At 38.3% G+C, this 16,219-nt stretch overlaps 1 protein-coding gene across 1 annotated transcript; it reads left to right on the top strand.

The window, feature by feature from the left end:
• Nucleotides 1-3,202: 3,202 nt before the first annotated feature.
• Nucleotides 3,203-12,223, top strand: SOGA3 (SOGA family member 3). Its single transcript, XM_032214848.1, has 6 exons — nt 3,203-4,132; nt 5,383-5,607; nt 7,819-7,977; nt 8,550-8,618; nt 9,359-10,534; nt 12,113-12,223. The coding sequence occupies exons 1-6, from the start codon at nt 3,203-3,205 to the stop codon at nt 12,221-12,223; spliced, it is 2,670 nt and encodes an 889-aa protein (XP_032070739.1).
• Nucleotides 12,224-16,219: the final 3,996 nt, after the last annotated feature.

Here is a 16,219-nt window from a genome sequence, read left to right as displayed (position 1 = left end):
TTCCCGAGACGCCCTGACTCGGCTTGGGGCGTCTTCGCGCATCCCCGGGGTGGCTGCCACGAAGTCGGGCAGGGTAAGTCAGCGCTCAGGTTGAGGAGGGAGAGGGACGTCGCATTGCTGCTCAGCAAAGCGAAAAGCCGAACAAGTTTGAGAGTCTCTTGGAATATGGGGGGAGTGACCCCCCAGTGACCCCGCAGTGCCTAAGCAAAGGGTGTTCATTGATTCATCGATTGCAACAAAAAGGGGACTTTGCAAAGCGATTACCGATGGGAAGTCAATGCAATGACAAAGAGATTCTGGCGTGTGGGGTGATGGAGGGATGCTTGGCGCTAGCCTGGCGCTTCGTGACCTTCTCTTTTGTTTCTCCTCTTTCTTCCCTCCTCCTCCTCCCCCACTCCTGGCAACTGTTTTCAGTGGGGAAACGGGCAGCGTCGCGACGTTCCTCCGCTCCTTTGATTCCCCACGCGACGAGATCCCGGGAGACCAATGTGGAGCTGCGGGGAGAGGGGAGGTAGCGGGAAGCTTCTTGGTGTTGGGTCCAGATTGGCTTTAGTAGTGTTTCTAATTACCGACAGAAGAGGATACGAGTCGCTCGGGGTTGAACTGAGAGCAGCATCGCAAGATTTCTCATTGGTTATGACGCCGTAGGGTGCGAGCCACGTTTATTCGGATGGATGAGCAGCCTGGGCTTGGGGTCGCCAAGCCGCGAAGGGATCCCTCGGCGGATGCCCTTGAGAGCCGGCGGTTGGCCTAACCTGGCAGTTCGATGTGCCGCCGCGGAAATTTCGGAGGGAAAAGGCTGGTACTGCAGGTAGGTCGGTTGTTGTAAGGGTTAATTGCTGTATTAGTCAATTAATTGCTGTAAGGAGAGGTGGCATTCGGATAATTCCCCAAGCCTTAAATAGAACGTTGTTCTCTTTCCTTTGTTTTAAAGAACCGAAAAGGCATTTTGATAAAACTTTGACATCCAGATTTTAAAGTATTTGTAAAACATGGAGTAAAATCCAATCTACGTAGACCTTAGATATGAGTTTTACAGCTTGTTTGCAAATAAAGGCATTTGAAAAGTGCAAAGCTTTTTGTCCCAAACAGGCTTACTTACCCATCACTGGACTCAAAAGAAACTTATACACAAAGTAGAATTGTTGCTTATCTTGTCTATTTCATGATTTGTGTGTGTTTGTTAAAATTGAGATTCTGGAGTATTGAAGATTCTTATTTTTAATCGCTCTCATCCTTTGATAACTAATTGATTGTAGCTACCTGCACTGTAAGATATTTCTGTTAGGGCACTTTTAAAATACTTTGTCATCATTGTTATTATAATTTTGTGAGCCACCTATTATAATCTTTGCAGCAGTAGTACTCAAATAAACATTGTCTTACACTGACACATTTTAGTTCATAACCTGTAGTAAATTGTTAGGATCTGAGGACAATTTACTCATGACAAGATTAAATAGGTATGCACTTACACAATTAATAATAATACTGAGAGTCATATAGTAAATTTAATGCTTCAGTGACATGGTAAAGATTATTATTGTGCCAAACATATTACAGCATCAGGTGGTTTTTTAAAAAATATATATATGTCATATTTGGGAATGTTTTTCTTTGAGTCTTGCTGTATGCTACAGAGAATTACATTGAGCAGCCCTATAAATCTATTACATAAATAAATAAAAATATTGGCTAAGAGAGGTCACCTTGAGAAAGTTTTAAGAATCATAGGCTACTTTTTTATATTTAATCAAACAAATCCACTTTGGGATTCTGCTTCTGTTATGCAAACTATTGCATCTATGCAAATACAGCAAGAAAAAAATCCTACTTAATCAGGGCTTAGTAATTAGATCAATCTTCTCTAACTTGATGCCTTTCTTGTATTGAAATATAGTTCCCAGAATCTCGGGCCAGATGTGATCATCTAGGGAGAACAATGAAAACAGGACACTAAAAGTATTTGGAGAATACCCAGCTAGGGAAGGTGTGGTTCATCTGTGTTTATAATTAAAACAAATGGTTGATACTCTTCTGTGAAACTTTTTCATACATTTCCTTTGCTTTGGTGTTCATATGAGGTGGAGTAAACAGAAGTTCACTTTACAAATGGATGTATATGCAAATTTAGCTAAGCCTTACAAATCAATCCATCCTTTATTCAAGAATGAAGATTGTTTCTTATTTCACACTCTTGTTTCTAGTACTTGGAAAGAAACACTTGGCTGGTGTAGTTGTGCTGTAAAACAAACTGACAATTTTTAAAAGCTAACAGCAAAATTTGAATTTGAATTACACGAAGGCTGCAACACTACATTCACTTTGCTTTGTAACTTGTATTCATTGGGGCTTGCTTCAGACTGAAGTGTCTTAACGCTGCTTTTGACTTTACAATTAATAACTTAAAGATGTACCTACTGAAAGCCATTTATTCAATCTCTTCCTCCCTTCACTAATGTTCTTATTTGAATAAATTTAACTGTTTATTTTTTAATCATGATTGTTTGAGTTTTCATTGTACCTGAATACCTCTCAACACATTCAGAGTTTGTTAGGAAGCATGGGTAAAATATGGGAAGAAGGTAGGAGGGAACCTGTTACTTGTTCTAATTAAAAAACAGTATTAAAGATATGGTGCATATGTGGAATTAGAGTTTTCTAACAGATCTCTTATTGATTTGTTTTACAGCATATTAAATATAGATTGTTTTAAGTCTCATCACAGTTTTTTCCTCCCAACTAGAAGATACTGTTTTTAACTATGCTGGACCTTGTAGGCAGATCTGTTTTGAAGCTATTGAATGGATCCATCCTCACTGACCTGTGGAAGTACTTTGGAACATGTGGTTTGTGGAAGTAGCCCTTTAAGAAAAGTAGCTTCAGCTAGAGGATCCGGTCCGTTCACATGACAAATGAGGACTGCTTGTTGCTTCAGGAATTTAAAAGCAAGCTTCCAGTCAGTGGCTGCATCTTTTGCCTCTAAGATTGTGAGCTAACCTCTTGGAACAATTTCAAACTCCACCCCTTTTATTATAGGCACATTGTTCTTCATGTGGTGAATAGGCTTGCTTTGTATTGAGGGGCAGTGCTGTTGACAAAGCTTCTGTGTGCTTCGCTCACCAGCCGAGAGAGGGAGGAAGGGCAGGAAGACAATGAGCCAGAAAGGGCTGAATATTTCAGCAACACCTTGGATTTAGCCATGAACCAGCCACCTAGTGGAGGCGGTGCTGCAACCTCCCCTCCTCGTTTGCTTCCTGAGGGCAGCAGCAGCCGAACTAAGCAGCAGCGTGCATTCTCTCCGGGGAGACCCAAGGAGTCTCTTGTCCGCCAGCCTTTGCCAGCTGCCAATTCATCCCGCTTCACAACAGCAGCAGCTGCAGTTCCTGCCTCGAAAGCAAGCTCTACCCGGCAGCAGCTACTGCAGCAGACACCAACAGGACAGAAAACTAGCCGGGTCAAGGGTGAAGGAGACAAACTTCCCCCACAGGTTACGCCAACAAGCTCAGTGCTGTTGGGAGCTGTCCATGCTGGGGATGGTGCTGAAGAGCAGCCTGCCTCATTCCTGGTCTCAGCGGGAGGGTGTCCCAGGTCAAATCCAGGGCCTGCAGCCGAAGTAAGAGAGGCACCTCCCAAAGACACCGAGCTTACAGGTCCTAGAGCTGGAGAGCAACAGCTTGTATCTGGAGGGAAGGGGGAAAGGGTGGGCAGTTTTGTGCTTTCGCAGTTGCCATCCAAGAGCTGGAACAGGGGTAAAACAAACAAGCCTTCACAGAAGAGTTCAGGAGAGGCAACTTCATCATCTTCATCTTCTTGTGGTTCAGGGAAAGGCCAGGTTCTCTCAGTGAACAATGGCAACTACTGGAAAGAAGGATGCTTGCAAAGTGAGCTCATTCAGTTTCATCTCAGGAAAGGGTTATCAGCAACGCAGATGCAGAACAAAGGTAACAACAAAGCTAATGGCAATGGGGGCAGTTTGCCCTCCTCAACATCCATAGTGCTGCCTGCAAATGAAAGTAGCAATGGCCTCAGTGGAACTATGGAAGGCAATGTGACCCAGGAATCCCAGCTTCAGCAGCAGGAGCTGCAGGAAGAGATGGAGAAACTGGAGGAGGAGAATGAAAACCTCAAGGTAAGCAAAAGATACAGAAGGGAAGGAATAATGGGGGTGTGCCTCGGTTCTAGTGTGTATGTGCACATGCTGGTGGTGTTCTAGCCTGTTCCACAGAAGAAAGGAGAAGGAATGCTAACAGTAAATTCTGCTTTGAAGAGACCAAATTGTTGTTGAGATACTTATGGTTTGCTTCCTAGTTTAAGAGAAGGGGAGGGGAGGGAATGCATAAATCCTTGGCTATGAACTTTGATGTGAATATAATACAGTATTTGCAGGATTTTTTAAATCCTATATTCTAGAGGATAACCTTTGATTTGCTTTTCCTATTGTGTACCAAATTGACTATCGCTATATAAATTAATACGAGGTTCAATCCAGCAAACTGACAAAGTAACAGAGTTAATAACCTAGTGTTACTTACAACTCCGTAAAATAATAATCTGTGTCTTCCCATAAATTGAGTTACACAAAATAAAGGCAAGGTATAAATCTAATAAATGAATCAAATATATAAAATGAAGATAATGGTTTCATGGTTTAGGATTGGACAAGAAGTGAGTAGAGTATGACATGCATGTTTAATAGTTACATTTTTATGTATGTTCCTTAAAGATTTTCAGACTTTGTGGTATAGTAACTGCCCTCTATGGACTTGCTAAGGCAAGCTGTGGATCAGAAAACCATACCTTGATTCTGCTTTGCTTGCATTTTAGAGAAATTACTATTATCCTCTAAATTACTGTTGATTTTCTAGTGGCCTCAATCCAATTTGAGATTCCCTGAGTTATAGACATTTAGAAATTATTCTTTTCTAAATAAATGTTCTACGTTTATTGCATCTGTAAGAGATAAAAAATATACATAGTTGAATATGATTTGCGAGATGTTCTACTCCATTCTTCAAACTTCTCATTGTCACATATATGTATTATAGAACATACATGGCTGACATAATTGGGAATTCTCCTTCTGGCTTATGAAGCAGTTTCATTCTGCTACATTTGCACATGCTTTTTTTAGTGTTTTCTTTTGGCCAATTCAAAGAATATTTGAAATATAAATGGATGCATTCTTAATTTGGGATCACCGTTTTTTCTTCTTGCCATTTGTAATACTTCCAAGCCTAAGAAAGCTAGATGGGGAACCATATGCCTCGATTAAAACAGTTATTTAAGAACCATGGGTAAATTACCATATCTTGTGTTCTTTATCAATGTGACCTGATGTCATTTTATGTTTTCTATCTGTTCTTTCTGAACATGTGCCAGAATGAAATAGATGAACTTAGAACTGAAATGGATGAGATGAGGGACAGTTTTTTTGAAGAGGATGCTTGCCAGCTTCAGGAAGCGCGCCACGAATTGGAGAGAGCTAACAAAAACTGTAGGATCCTTCAGTATCGTCTTCGAAAAGCAGAGCGGAAGAAGCTACGCTATGCACAGACTGGAGAAATTGATGGAGAACTTCTCCGTAGTTTGGAACAGGATTTAAAGGTAATTTGGGGCCAGAATATGAGCAATCAATGAGAAAAACAATCAGATTATGACACCTTTACTTTTTCTAATCTTTTGTGGAAGGCAAATGTAGTATAAAACTGAGTTATCTTGTGGTTTTGACAACTGGAATTTAATTACCTAAGGCAGAGTAAGCAAAGTGGTACTGTCCTGGTTTTTTGGACATTTTTCATTAATCCAAACCAACCTGATTTGTCCATTGTGAGATTCATAGTCCAAAATATCTAGTGATCATTAGAATGACATGACTTCTTATGCTCATTTTTTACCCACCCACCCCCAGTGGTGGGTTCTGGATCCCGTTGCAATCGGTACGGTGCAACAGGGCCCGGCATCCACCACATGAACGCGTGCAGCACGCGCATGCATACTTACTACCTGCGACACCTCTGCGATGTTCCGTGACACCACTGTGACACTCCAGCTGTTTGGTGGAGCATCACGCAGGTGCCATACGCTCTGTGTGCAGAAGCACTGAAGAGCTCAAATACGGGTAAGGAGCGTGGGCGGGCGGGTGGACCCTCCGGATCACCGTACCAGAACGTACTGGTCGTAATGCACCACTGCCCCCACATTACTCAATTATTTAGAAGTATTCAATCACTAGGGAATCACTAGAGATCACATTCCAGGGGTCATCAATTTAAGAACCTTAAGGCTTATAATGTTATTTAATTTAATTTTAGTGAATGCATCTAGAAATAAATGCCACATACCAGTTTTTTTCCTTTCAATTGAAAACAAAAAAAAGGATATAACTCCAGTTAATATTACAATCCCAGGATCAATGTAGAGATCCTCAGAAATGGATCTCTGAAACTACAGTATGCAGAAATAGTTGCAAAAACAAAAGCATGGTTTAAGTTTGGGAAAATAGAAAGTGTGATATAGAAACTCAGACTGACTTTGTCCTAATTCAGTAAGATATAACAGAGAGGGATGGGAAAACACAACCCAGATTTCAAGATTCTTTTATTACTTAAATCAATAAAGTATAGTTCCAGTTATACCAGTGGAATCTTATTTTCTAATGTGGCCTAGCTTGAAGGATTGACAGTCAGGGGCAAATGACTTGATATATATATATTCTTCCTTTGAGATGGTCAACCTAGGAAAAAGGATATTAAACCATAAATTGTTGCATACCAACTTGGGAGGAAGAATATTAAAGTGAGTTTTATGAGACATTTGCCTGGGCTACAAATCAAACAAATTAATTACCCAATGCTTGAGTTGGAAGCTGAGCACTAATAAAAGAATTGCCTAGATTAAAGTATGAAATATAATTGCATTGCTTTGTAATAATACAAGAGTTTATTTTTTAAAAACAGCTACAGTAAAACATGTTCAATAGTTAACCAAATATTTTATACCAAGGTGGTCTTGGCTTTCCTAGATCTACCAATGAACATGTCTCCTTATCATTTACTGTACAGGTAGTCTTTGACTTACAACAGTTCATTTAGTGACCGTTCAAAGTTACAATGTCACTGAAAAATGTCACTTATGACCTTTTTTCAAAGTTACGACTTTTGCAGTGTCCTTATGATCAAAATTTGGATGTTTGGGAACTGGTTCATATTTATGACCATTGCTGTGTCCTGGGAACATGTGATCACCTTTTGTGACCTTCTAACAAGCAAAGTCAATGGGGGAGCCAGTTTCACTTAACAACCGGGTTACTAACTTATCAATTGTGGTGATTCACTTAACAACTGTAGCAAGAAAGATCTTAAAATGGGTCAAAATTCACTGAGCAAAGGTCTCACTTAACAGAAATGTTGGGCTCAATTGCAGTCGTACGATGAGAATACCTGTACTTTGTTGATTCCATTTTTGCTCTAGTTTCCCTTCCTAAGGTTGTAATTCTCCTCAGACTAAGACCTCAAGGCAGTTGCTGGCTGGGTTGGGGCCATGATTCTAATGATCAAAGAATTAATCTTTGGGAATTCTATTCATCCTATTGTTTCTGAGTATCGGAATAGATCTCAAAAGAGTAAACTGGAGTGTCTGAGGTAACCCTAATTTCACTTGTGTTGTTTTTTTTTTAATTAGGAAGAACATTTTATTCAGTATTTAATAGAACTGATATGAGTTGCCACAATACACCCCTAAACTTCACAAGTGTATTAAGCCCTACTATCAAAAGTTATTTTCCTGCTTGAAAATGTTAAATGTTCTTCCATGTAGGTTGCAAAAGATGTTTCAGTAAGACTTCACCATGAGTTGGAAAATGTGGAAGAAAAACGCTCCACCACAGAAGATGAAAACGAAAAGTTGAGGCAGCAGCTGATAGAAGCTGAGATTGCAAAACATGCTTTTCAGAATGAATTTGACAAAATAAAAGAGGTCAGTGATAAGCTTCTCATCAGAAGGGGGGCAGGCTAAATTGACTGAAATGGGATAGGTACATCATGGGTTGTAATATACTATTTTGCTATGTTTCCTGCCTCTTCTCTGACTGCACTGGTTACAGCTGATCTGTGGGCGAAAAGCAGTTTTGCTTTTCAGACAGATTTGAAAGTCTGTTTATTATTTTATCATGGTAAACAACCTGCAGATCTGAGAAATGATTATTTAAGACTTTTAAAAAAAATTGATCTCTTTAGTGAATACAATTGTGTTGAAGGCAGTACCTGACTCAACATATTTAAAAATGCTATTTAATACTTATGAACTACTTTAATCTTCAGCATGTTCCTTGCTATTGCATTTAGATCAATAAGAACAAGGACATTTAAAGAACACTGAATTAATCTTCCCTGGCCATGTTTCAACATAGCCATCTCTGGATGAGGAAATGAAAAATATTAATCAAAAAAATCTGGGAATTTTCATATTGTTTGAATGGTGGCTTAATAAACTTGGATAGCATGCATTTATTAAAATATTTGTTATATCTGCTCTTTCTTTTATAACAGTCTATGAAAAGAAGAGGAAGCAAAGATTTGCAAAAATCAGAAAAAAGGTCACAGCAGATGTCTGCTGAGGTGATACAGAATTTTTTTTCTGTCCCATGTACAATACAGCAAACCATATGACCATTTAAGTTCATTTAGTGACCATTTGAAGCTACAATGGCATTGAAAAAAGTGACTTATGACCATTTTTCACACTTATGACCATTGCAGCATCCCCGTGGTCACATGATTTACATTCAGGTGCTTGACAACTGGTTTATATTTATGATAGTTACAATATCCCAGAGTCACATGCTCCCCTATTGCGACCTTCTGAGAAGCAAAGTCAATGGGGAAGCCAGATTCACTTAACAGCTGTGTTACTAATTTAACAACTGCAGGGATTTGCTTAACAAAGGTGGCAAGAAAAGTCATAAAATGAAGCAAAACTCACTCAATAAATTTCTCACTGAGCGACATAAATTCTGGGCTCACTTGTGGTTGTAAATTGAGGACCCCTTATAGATGATTGCAAACCTTTCCTTAGTCAACTGTGTGAAAACCAGAGCTCTTTTTATGAAACTGATTCATCTGATTAGGATCCAAATGATCATGTTTCTGTAGATGACAAAGATTGCAACTGAACACTGAGTCACACTTTTTGTTGCAAGTGTGGCACCTTGTCAATTCCCATGTTGTGTTGTCTGTCTGTCTACTGCATATGTATATATTTGTACATATTGAACATATTGGTATTTTGTGCTAAATTGTCACTTGGCCTCCCCAGGAGTAAAGCAATATAACTGGGAGTTATTCTTTCTTTGCCACAGGAGGACAGTGAAGATCTGAAATGCCAGTTGCAATTTGTCAAAGAAGAGGCTACTCTGATGAGAAAAAAATTAGCCAAAATTGACAAGGAAAAGGACAGATTTGAGCACGATCTTCAGAAGTATCGGTTATTTTATGGTGATCTAGACAGTCCCTTACCCAAAGGGGAAGCAGGAGGTCCACCTAGCACAAGAGAAGCAGAACTCAAGCTCCGTCTGAGGTTAGTAGAGGAAGAAGCCAATATCCTTGGAAGGAAAATCGTGGAACTGGAAGTGGAAAACAGAGGACTGAAAGCAGAGCTTGATGACTTAAGAGGAGATGATTTCTCCGGGACAGCCAACCCCCTCTTGGGAGAACCGAATGAATCTGTCTCAGAGTTACGACAGCATCTGCAGTTAGTTGAAGATGAGACAGAACTATTGAGGAGGAACTTATCTGATGCAGAAGAACAAAACAAACGTGTCACTGCAGAGCTGAACAAATACAAATACAAGACTGGAACTCACGATAGTTCACGACACCATGACAGCGCTAAGACGGAAATGCTTCAGGAAGAATTGAAGGCTACCCGCATGCAAATTAATGAACTCAGTGGCAAAGTAATGCAGCTCCAATATGAGAACAGGATACTGTTGTCCAACATGCAGCGCTATGATTTAGCCTCTCATTTGGGGATCCGAGAGAGTCCCAGGGACAGCGATGCTGAAAGTGAGGCAGGGAAGAAAGAAAGTGATGAGGATTCCCGTCCCCCTCACCGCAAAAGAGAAGGGCCCATTGGTGGAGAAAGTGACTCAGAGGAGGTCCGCAACATCCGTTGCTTGACCCCTACAAGATCCTTCTATCCAACTCCGGTAGGTTGGCAGAAAAGCTTTAATGATCGGCAGCAAACCAAGGACATCCGCTGTGAAGCCGAACGCCTGGGCAAAACTATTGACCGATTGATTTCTGACACTAGCACGATCATAACTGAGGCAAGAATTTATGTGGCAAATGGGGACCTTTTTGGACTTGTGGATGACGAGGATGATGGAAGTAGGATACGGGAGCACGAACTTCTTTATCGGATCAATGCTCAGATGAAGACCTTTAGGAAAGAGCTCCAAGCCTTCATTGACAAGCTAGAAGTTCCAAAGCCTTCCGATGATCGAAGTACAGATGAACCTTTGTCAGTGAGTCAGGTAGATTTTTATTTGGTCAAGCCATTGAGGAAAAAGAGTTTCAGCCCAGGATAAAAGTTAGATACTTAAGCCGATGTGGTGTAGTGGTTAGAGTGCAGTACTGCAGGCTACTTCAGCTGACTGCTAGCTGCAGTTTGTCAGTTCAAATCTCACCAGTTCAAGGTGGACTCAGCCTTCCATCCTTCCATAGTGGGTAAAATGAGGACTCAGATTGTTGGGGCAATATGCTGACTCTGTAAATGGCTTAGAGAGGGAGGTAAAAGCACTATGAAGCAGTATAATAAGCAATAAGTGCTTTTGCTATTTCTACTTTCATGTGTAGTTATGTGAGATGAAGAAGACACCCTTTAATTTCTATGACCTCAATTTAAATTTCCTAGATTATGGTTCCAATATTGGTTTCTTAGGTTTTGTACAAGTAGAGCATAAGAGGAAGACATTATTGGATACTTACTGTACCTAGTAAGAGCTCTGTAGGTTGGCTAAAAAGTGGAATAGTAAGTAGTCATTTGTTAGCTTTTTTTAAATTCACCCATATTATTAAAGGATTTATAAAACTTATATAGCTAGGAAAAAGACAGTTAAAAATCTTAATTTATAATTGAAATACACAATAAATAGCACGGAAAAAAATAAAACATGTAAGAGGTATTATGCCAGCATAATTTGATACTTTACAGTTTACAACTGAAACTTAACTGTTTAATTCTAAAATGCCAGTTGCCTGGGAGAATGTCTTAATTTGGCTCTGAAAAAAAGATAGCCAGGTAGGTGTTGGGTGATTTCCTTAATGGAGGGTTTTCTGCCCATAGACAGCATAACTATAAAATAATTTATAGCCACCTATCTTTTGCTGGGACTCCAGGGCAAGGCCTGGGAGGATGAGGATAAAGATGAGAGTGACGAGGTTAATGGGAGTGGGACCTTAGCTTGATTTTGGAGCCCCCTTCGGAATAGTTTGCTTGCCTCCTTTTTCTTTGGCTAAAATAGGGAAGAGGATGACTAGCAGAGGGAGTAACTGCAGCCAGGTCTCTTGCCATCTGCCTTGTCAGTCTTCATTTTGACATATAAGCAAAAGTAAGAATGATGGGTAAAAGCGAAACTATCAGCTTACCAATATTTGAGTCAACCCACTTTTTAATTTGTCAATTCTACCAATAAAGGAGAATATTTGTAACTCAGGGATGAAATGAGAGGTCCTTGGTTCTCTCTGAGTTTGGTTGTTTTCTTGTAGATATTTCATTACCCAAACTTGGTAACATCATTAGTGCTAGTAAGGAGTGGGATTTGCTCTCAGTTTACAACTCAGATTATAAGACTAAAGTACCTCCCCATCAGCAGTCAGCACCCAGATGGGAAAATTCCTAGATATTTCAGGAGAATGTTACAATTATTACATTGCCAATATTACTATTACAAGATTCCTTCAGATTCTTTTTGCACAGCATTTGGATCTGAAATATACAATTTTTACAAGATTAGGTTGAAAGGTTTGATACAGCTTTTTTCCTCTTGAAAAGTCAAGTTTGCTGTTTTATTAATGTATCATTATCTTGTCTTTGTATTTACTTTCCCCAGATGTTCCAGCCTATCATTTTACTTATTCTCATCCTTGTCTTGTTTTCATCCCTTTCTTACACAACAATATTTAAACTTGTCTTTCTTTTCACATTGTTCTTTGTGCTGTAGACATATTTTAATCATTTTACCATTTGTTATAGAGTTATTTTCAGTTTGTTTTATGTTGTCCATCTTCCCAAGCTACAAAGTTCAAAAGCTATAGTTTGTGTAGTAATCACTGCTGTAAAAACACTGAAGACTGTTTGATAGGAAGAAGACAAACCAACCTCCATGCCAAAATGCAGATGATGCAAGCAGCCCAAACCAAAGAGCTCCACGATCAAATCTGAACTAGCACCATCCAAATAGCCAGGTACGCAAGTGAAATTTTTCCCTGCAGATGTGTGTGTGTGATGCTGTAATACCTGAGATCAGCTATTCTTACCCATATGTGATTTTTAATTTTGGGGAGGAGGATATTCACACAGAAGTAGAACCCAAACATGTTCAGCAGCCCTGTCATTTTGAGCATCAACTCATTCTACTCCACTGACTCCTTTTATATTCATAATTAATAAATTGACTTATGTATGGTCACAAAACCAGTGTAGCTTCTTTGCCTTTGTATTAGATTATGTGCTAAGCAAGGGAGCTCTTAATTTTATTTTAGTTTGACAATATCCCCATGCAGCATGTACGTCTAGTGATTTTAGTGCGCCAGCAACAAACAAAACAAAAGCAGTAAACCAAACTTGTCATAAAATTACTTAACCAAAAATCTTTTTGCCCCTTCCCCCTTATTCCTATGATTAGGATTAATAAATGGGAAGTCTGTTTAAGAATTGTTGACCAATATTGATACAATTAGATTGACAATAAGGCCAGTAGCTTTGCCAAACTCATCTACATTTATGTACATTCATCTCATTTTTTTCAAAGGTGGAAGAAAGTTAAGATGAGTGTTGAGACCAAATTATATGTCAGTGTGTGTTAAGGCAGAATAGGCCCATGACAAATCAATCATGCCATGTCCATGACAGCAAAGACATATATTGAGTTGAATAATAATGGCATAAATTGTACAGAAATCAGTGGACGAGCAGGCCCTTCTTGCATTTTTGAATACAGATTGAAATATGCAAAGTGCTTATAATAAATATGCAACGTGCAAACATAATAATGGTAATATCAATAATATCTCATTCTGTCAACAAGCCAAACCAAATCCCCAATAATTAAACCACTAGCATTAGTGACTTATTTTCTAGGCAAGCAGCCAGGCACTCTATGAAGTTGGTAAGTATCACTCTTACCTTCTTCTGTTTGTTTATTAGCCTCCCATGTTGCATGTCTGTACTGTGCAGTCACAGTGAATCAATCCTATTCAGCTCAGCAGGAACACAACACCCTCCTTCACCACAGGTTAATGTGCAGGTGTGTTATAAAGGGTTACTCAACAGTCCTTCTGAGTGTTGCCATCTGATAACACCCTGACTTGTCTTTTGAATATTGTATGTATTTTTCTGGCAAGCTCATTCTCAGTCAAGAGTAGCAACAACCTTTTGTGAAATGTTGTTGCACAGTTGATTCCTTTGTATGTTTTAGCTTGGAGAATGACCTTTCTGCAGTTGTTATTAACTTAACAAAAAAATGTCAAGTATACCTTATAAACATGAGTATAACATGGTTACAGAATGTGATAGATATCTGTCTGTCTGTCTATCTGTCTATCTAACTAACTAACTAACTAACCAACTAACTAACTAACTAACTAACTGAACAAAGAGAGGGAACATGAAAGGAGAAAATCAATTTCCATTGTCCAAATGTCAATTTTCAGGTAATTGGCATGCAATTTAAAACAATTTGGGCATCCCAAAATATTAAAGCTTACCTCAAAATCAAGTAAATATATCCAATTATGGTACTTCTTCCTAGAGGACAACCACTTAAAAACATTGCAAAATATAGCATCTCCCAAAACATGTGTTCATTACTTTTCTGTACAAGTTCAATGGTGTCCAATGAACCTGAAATCTTATTTTTGGTTGAATGAGTCATAGTTGAAGATCTGTTGGAGACCCAGTTCGATACAGTTTGTTAGAAACAAGGAGACTGACTCTTAGGCACAAAGCCAGTTGGGTGACCTTGGGCCAGTTACATTTTCTTAGGCCTAGAAAGAATCTAAAGGCAAACCATTTTGATAAATGTTGGCAGAAAAAAATACATGGCTCTAAATTTTAAGTGTATTCTATTCTAACTACCTGACTTGAAGACGCATGCGCGCACACACACACACCTACTGAGACGTTTATTATTGAGATTAAAAACCATAATTTGTATTGTTAAGCAAATTAAATACACAGACAACATGATATTTATTAAGCAGTAAGAAATGTATTTAATAGAAAATCAGTAAAATTAAATTTAAAAAACTCTATTCCCTAATTTGTAGATAAAATGTGGTTTTCCATTTCCTTGTTCCATTCAGCTTTTAAAATCATCATATCCATTTAGTCTTTAAAATAGGCATATCAAATTGATTTATTGATAACAATTGTTTACAAAGATTAATTGTGGAGTTTCTTGTCTCTTGGATATAGTGATCCCTTTTAATCAAGTGTTTCTGAAACTGAAAATGCTACTGCAAATTGAGACATCAATAAATGTTGTAATTGTAAAAGCTGCCATTGGGTGGCAACAGAGAAATAGTATTTTAACACAGAAAATGATAGCTCATCATTATTATCTACTAGTTGATCTAAAATAAAAATCCCATTATCTAGTCAAATCTCCTATGTACCAAGTTTTTTTTAATTATCACCAGTTTTAAGAATGAGATTATTTCTCAATAAAATATAGATAGAATGACTTATACTATTTAAGCATAGATAAAGATGGGGGGCTGAGCTTAACACAAAGAGTTTCTTTTTTTTTCTTTTTCTTTTTTCTTTGTTCTTTTCTTTTTTTCTTTTTTTTTTTTTGGTTTTTTTTCCCTTTAATATATTACTTTTATTTTTAATCCATACGAACATAAGATACTTTAGATAGAAGGCAGTGCCAGGTGTGGGCCCTGGGAAGTCGGGAGGAGTAGGGATGGGGATTTATGGGGGGTGGGTGGGTGGGTGTTAACATAGTCGCAATAAGAACAAGAATGCACTTATATACGGTTGTTCTTTTTTTTCCTTTTTTTCTCTTTTCTTTCTTTATATTTTTTTTCCCCTTGGTTTATTTTACTTTTTATCAAATTATAATAAACAACACTTGAATAAAGGAATACACCAAGGAGGGAGGTAGAGGGAAAGAGGAGGGAGGAGTAAGGAAGGAGTAAGGGGAATGCAAGGAGGGCGTGTTGGGAGTAAGGGGAGAAGGAAGGTTTGAGGGGAAAGGGAAGTAGGAGGGGAGCGTTAGAGGGAGGAAAGGAAAGTTGGAGGGGGTAGATGGGGTGTATGGAGGATGGAAGTGTCAGGTGGGGTTGTGAATGATGAGTTGTGTTTTCTTTTTTATTTTATTTTTAATTTATTTTTTATATTTTTTTTTCTTTTATAGCAAATACCCTGTATATAAGTGATTGTAAAATGGAATGTGAAAATGAATAAAATAGATTTAAAAAAAAAAAAGAAGAATGAGATTATTTCTTCATATCACTTCTACATTAAAAAATGATACTAATACAGTTTTGCAGGAATAATATATCACAATTTTAAAGTAAACATAATAGCAATAGAGATATATCTGACTTATGATAGTTTGAACCCCAAATTATGCTGTATGTGAATATTTCAAATATTCTTAGGAAGGACAATTTTATGCTACATGAAACCTTTTGGAATTTGATACTAGTTGAAAAATATGCATAGTGATTTAAATTAAAATTCAGAAATCTAAATCCCCGTATTGTTTTCAATTATAAGGCGTTCTAAAACTTCCTTTACTGTTATTTTAGCACAGGACTATCAAACTCCCAGCCCACATTATGCATGATGTAGTGCTGAGTTCTGACAGCTTATTACCGTATTTTTCAGAGTATAAGACACACTGAAGTATAAGACACACCAAGGTTTTAAAGAGGCAAAGTAGATAGGTACTTTGGTAGGTAGGTATGTATATATATATATATGTGTG

Source organism: Thamnophis elegans, chromosome 4 (genome assembly GCF_009769535.1).
Source record: "Thamnophis elegans isolate rThaEle1 chromosome 4, rThaEle1.pri, whole genome shotgun sequence".
Classification (NCBI taxonomy): Eukaryota; Metazoa; Chordata; class Lepidosauria; order Squamata; family Colubridae; genus Thamnophis; species Thamnophis elegans.
This window is presented reverse-complemented; position numbering and strand designations above follow the sequence as displayed.

Coding starts and splice junctions, on each gene's coding strand:
- SOGA3 (XM_032214848.1), top strand. CDS start 3,203: ATGAACCAGCCACCTAGTGGAGGCGGTGCTGCAACCTCCCCTCCTCGT. Junction 4,133..5,382: donor AGGAGAATGAAAACCTCAAG/GTAAGCAAAAGA, acceptor AACATGTGCCAG/AATGAAATAGATGAACTTAG. Junction 7,978..8,549: donor AATTTGACAAAATAAAAGAG/GTCAGTGATAAG, acceptor CTTTTATAACAG/TCTATGAAAAGAAGAGGAAG.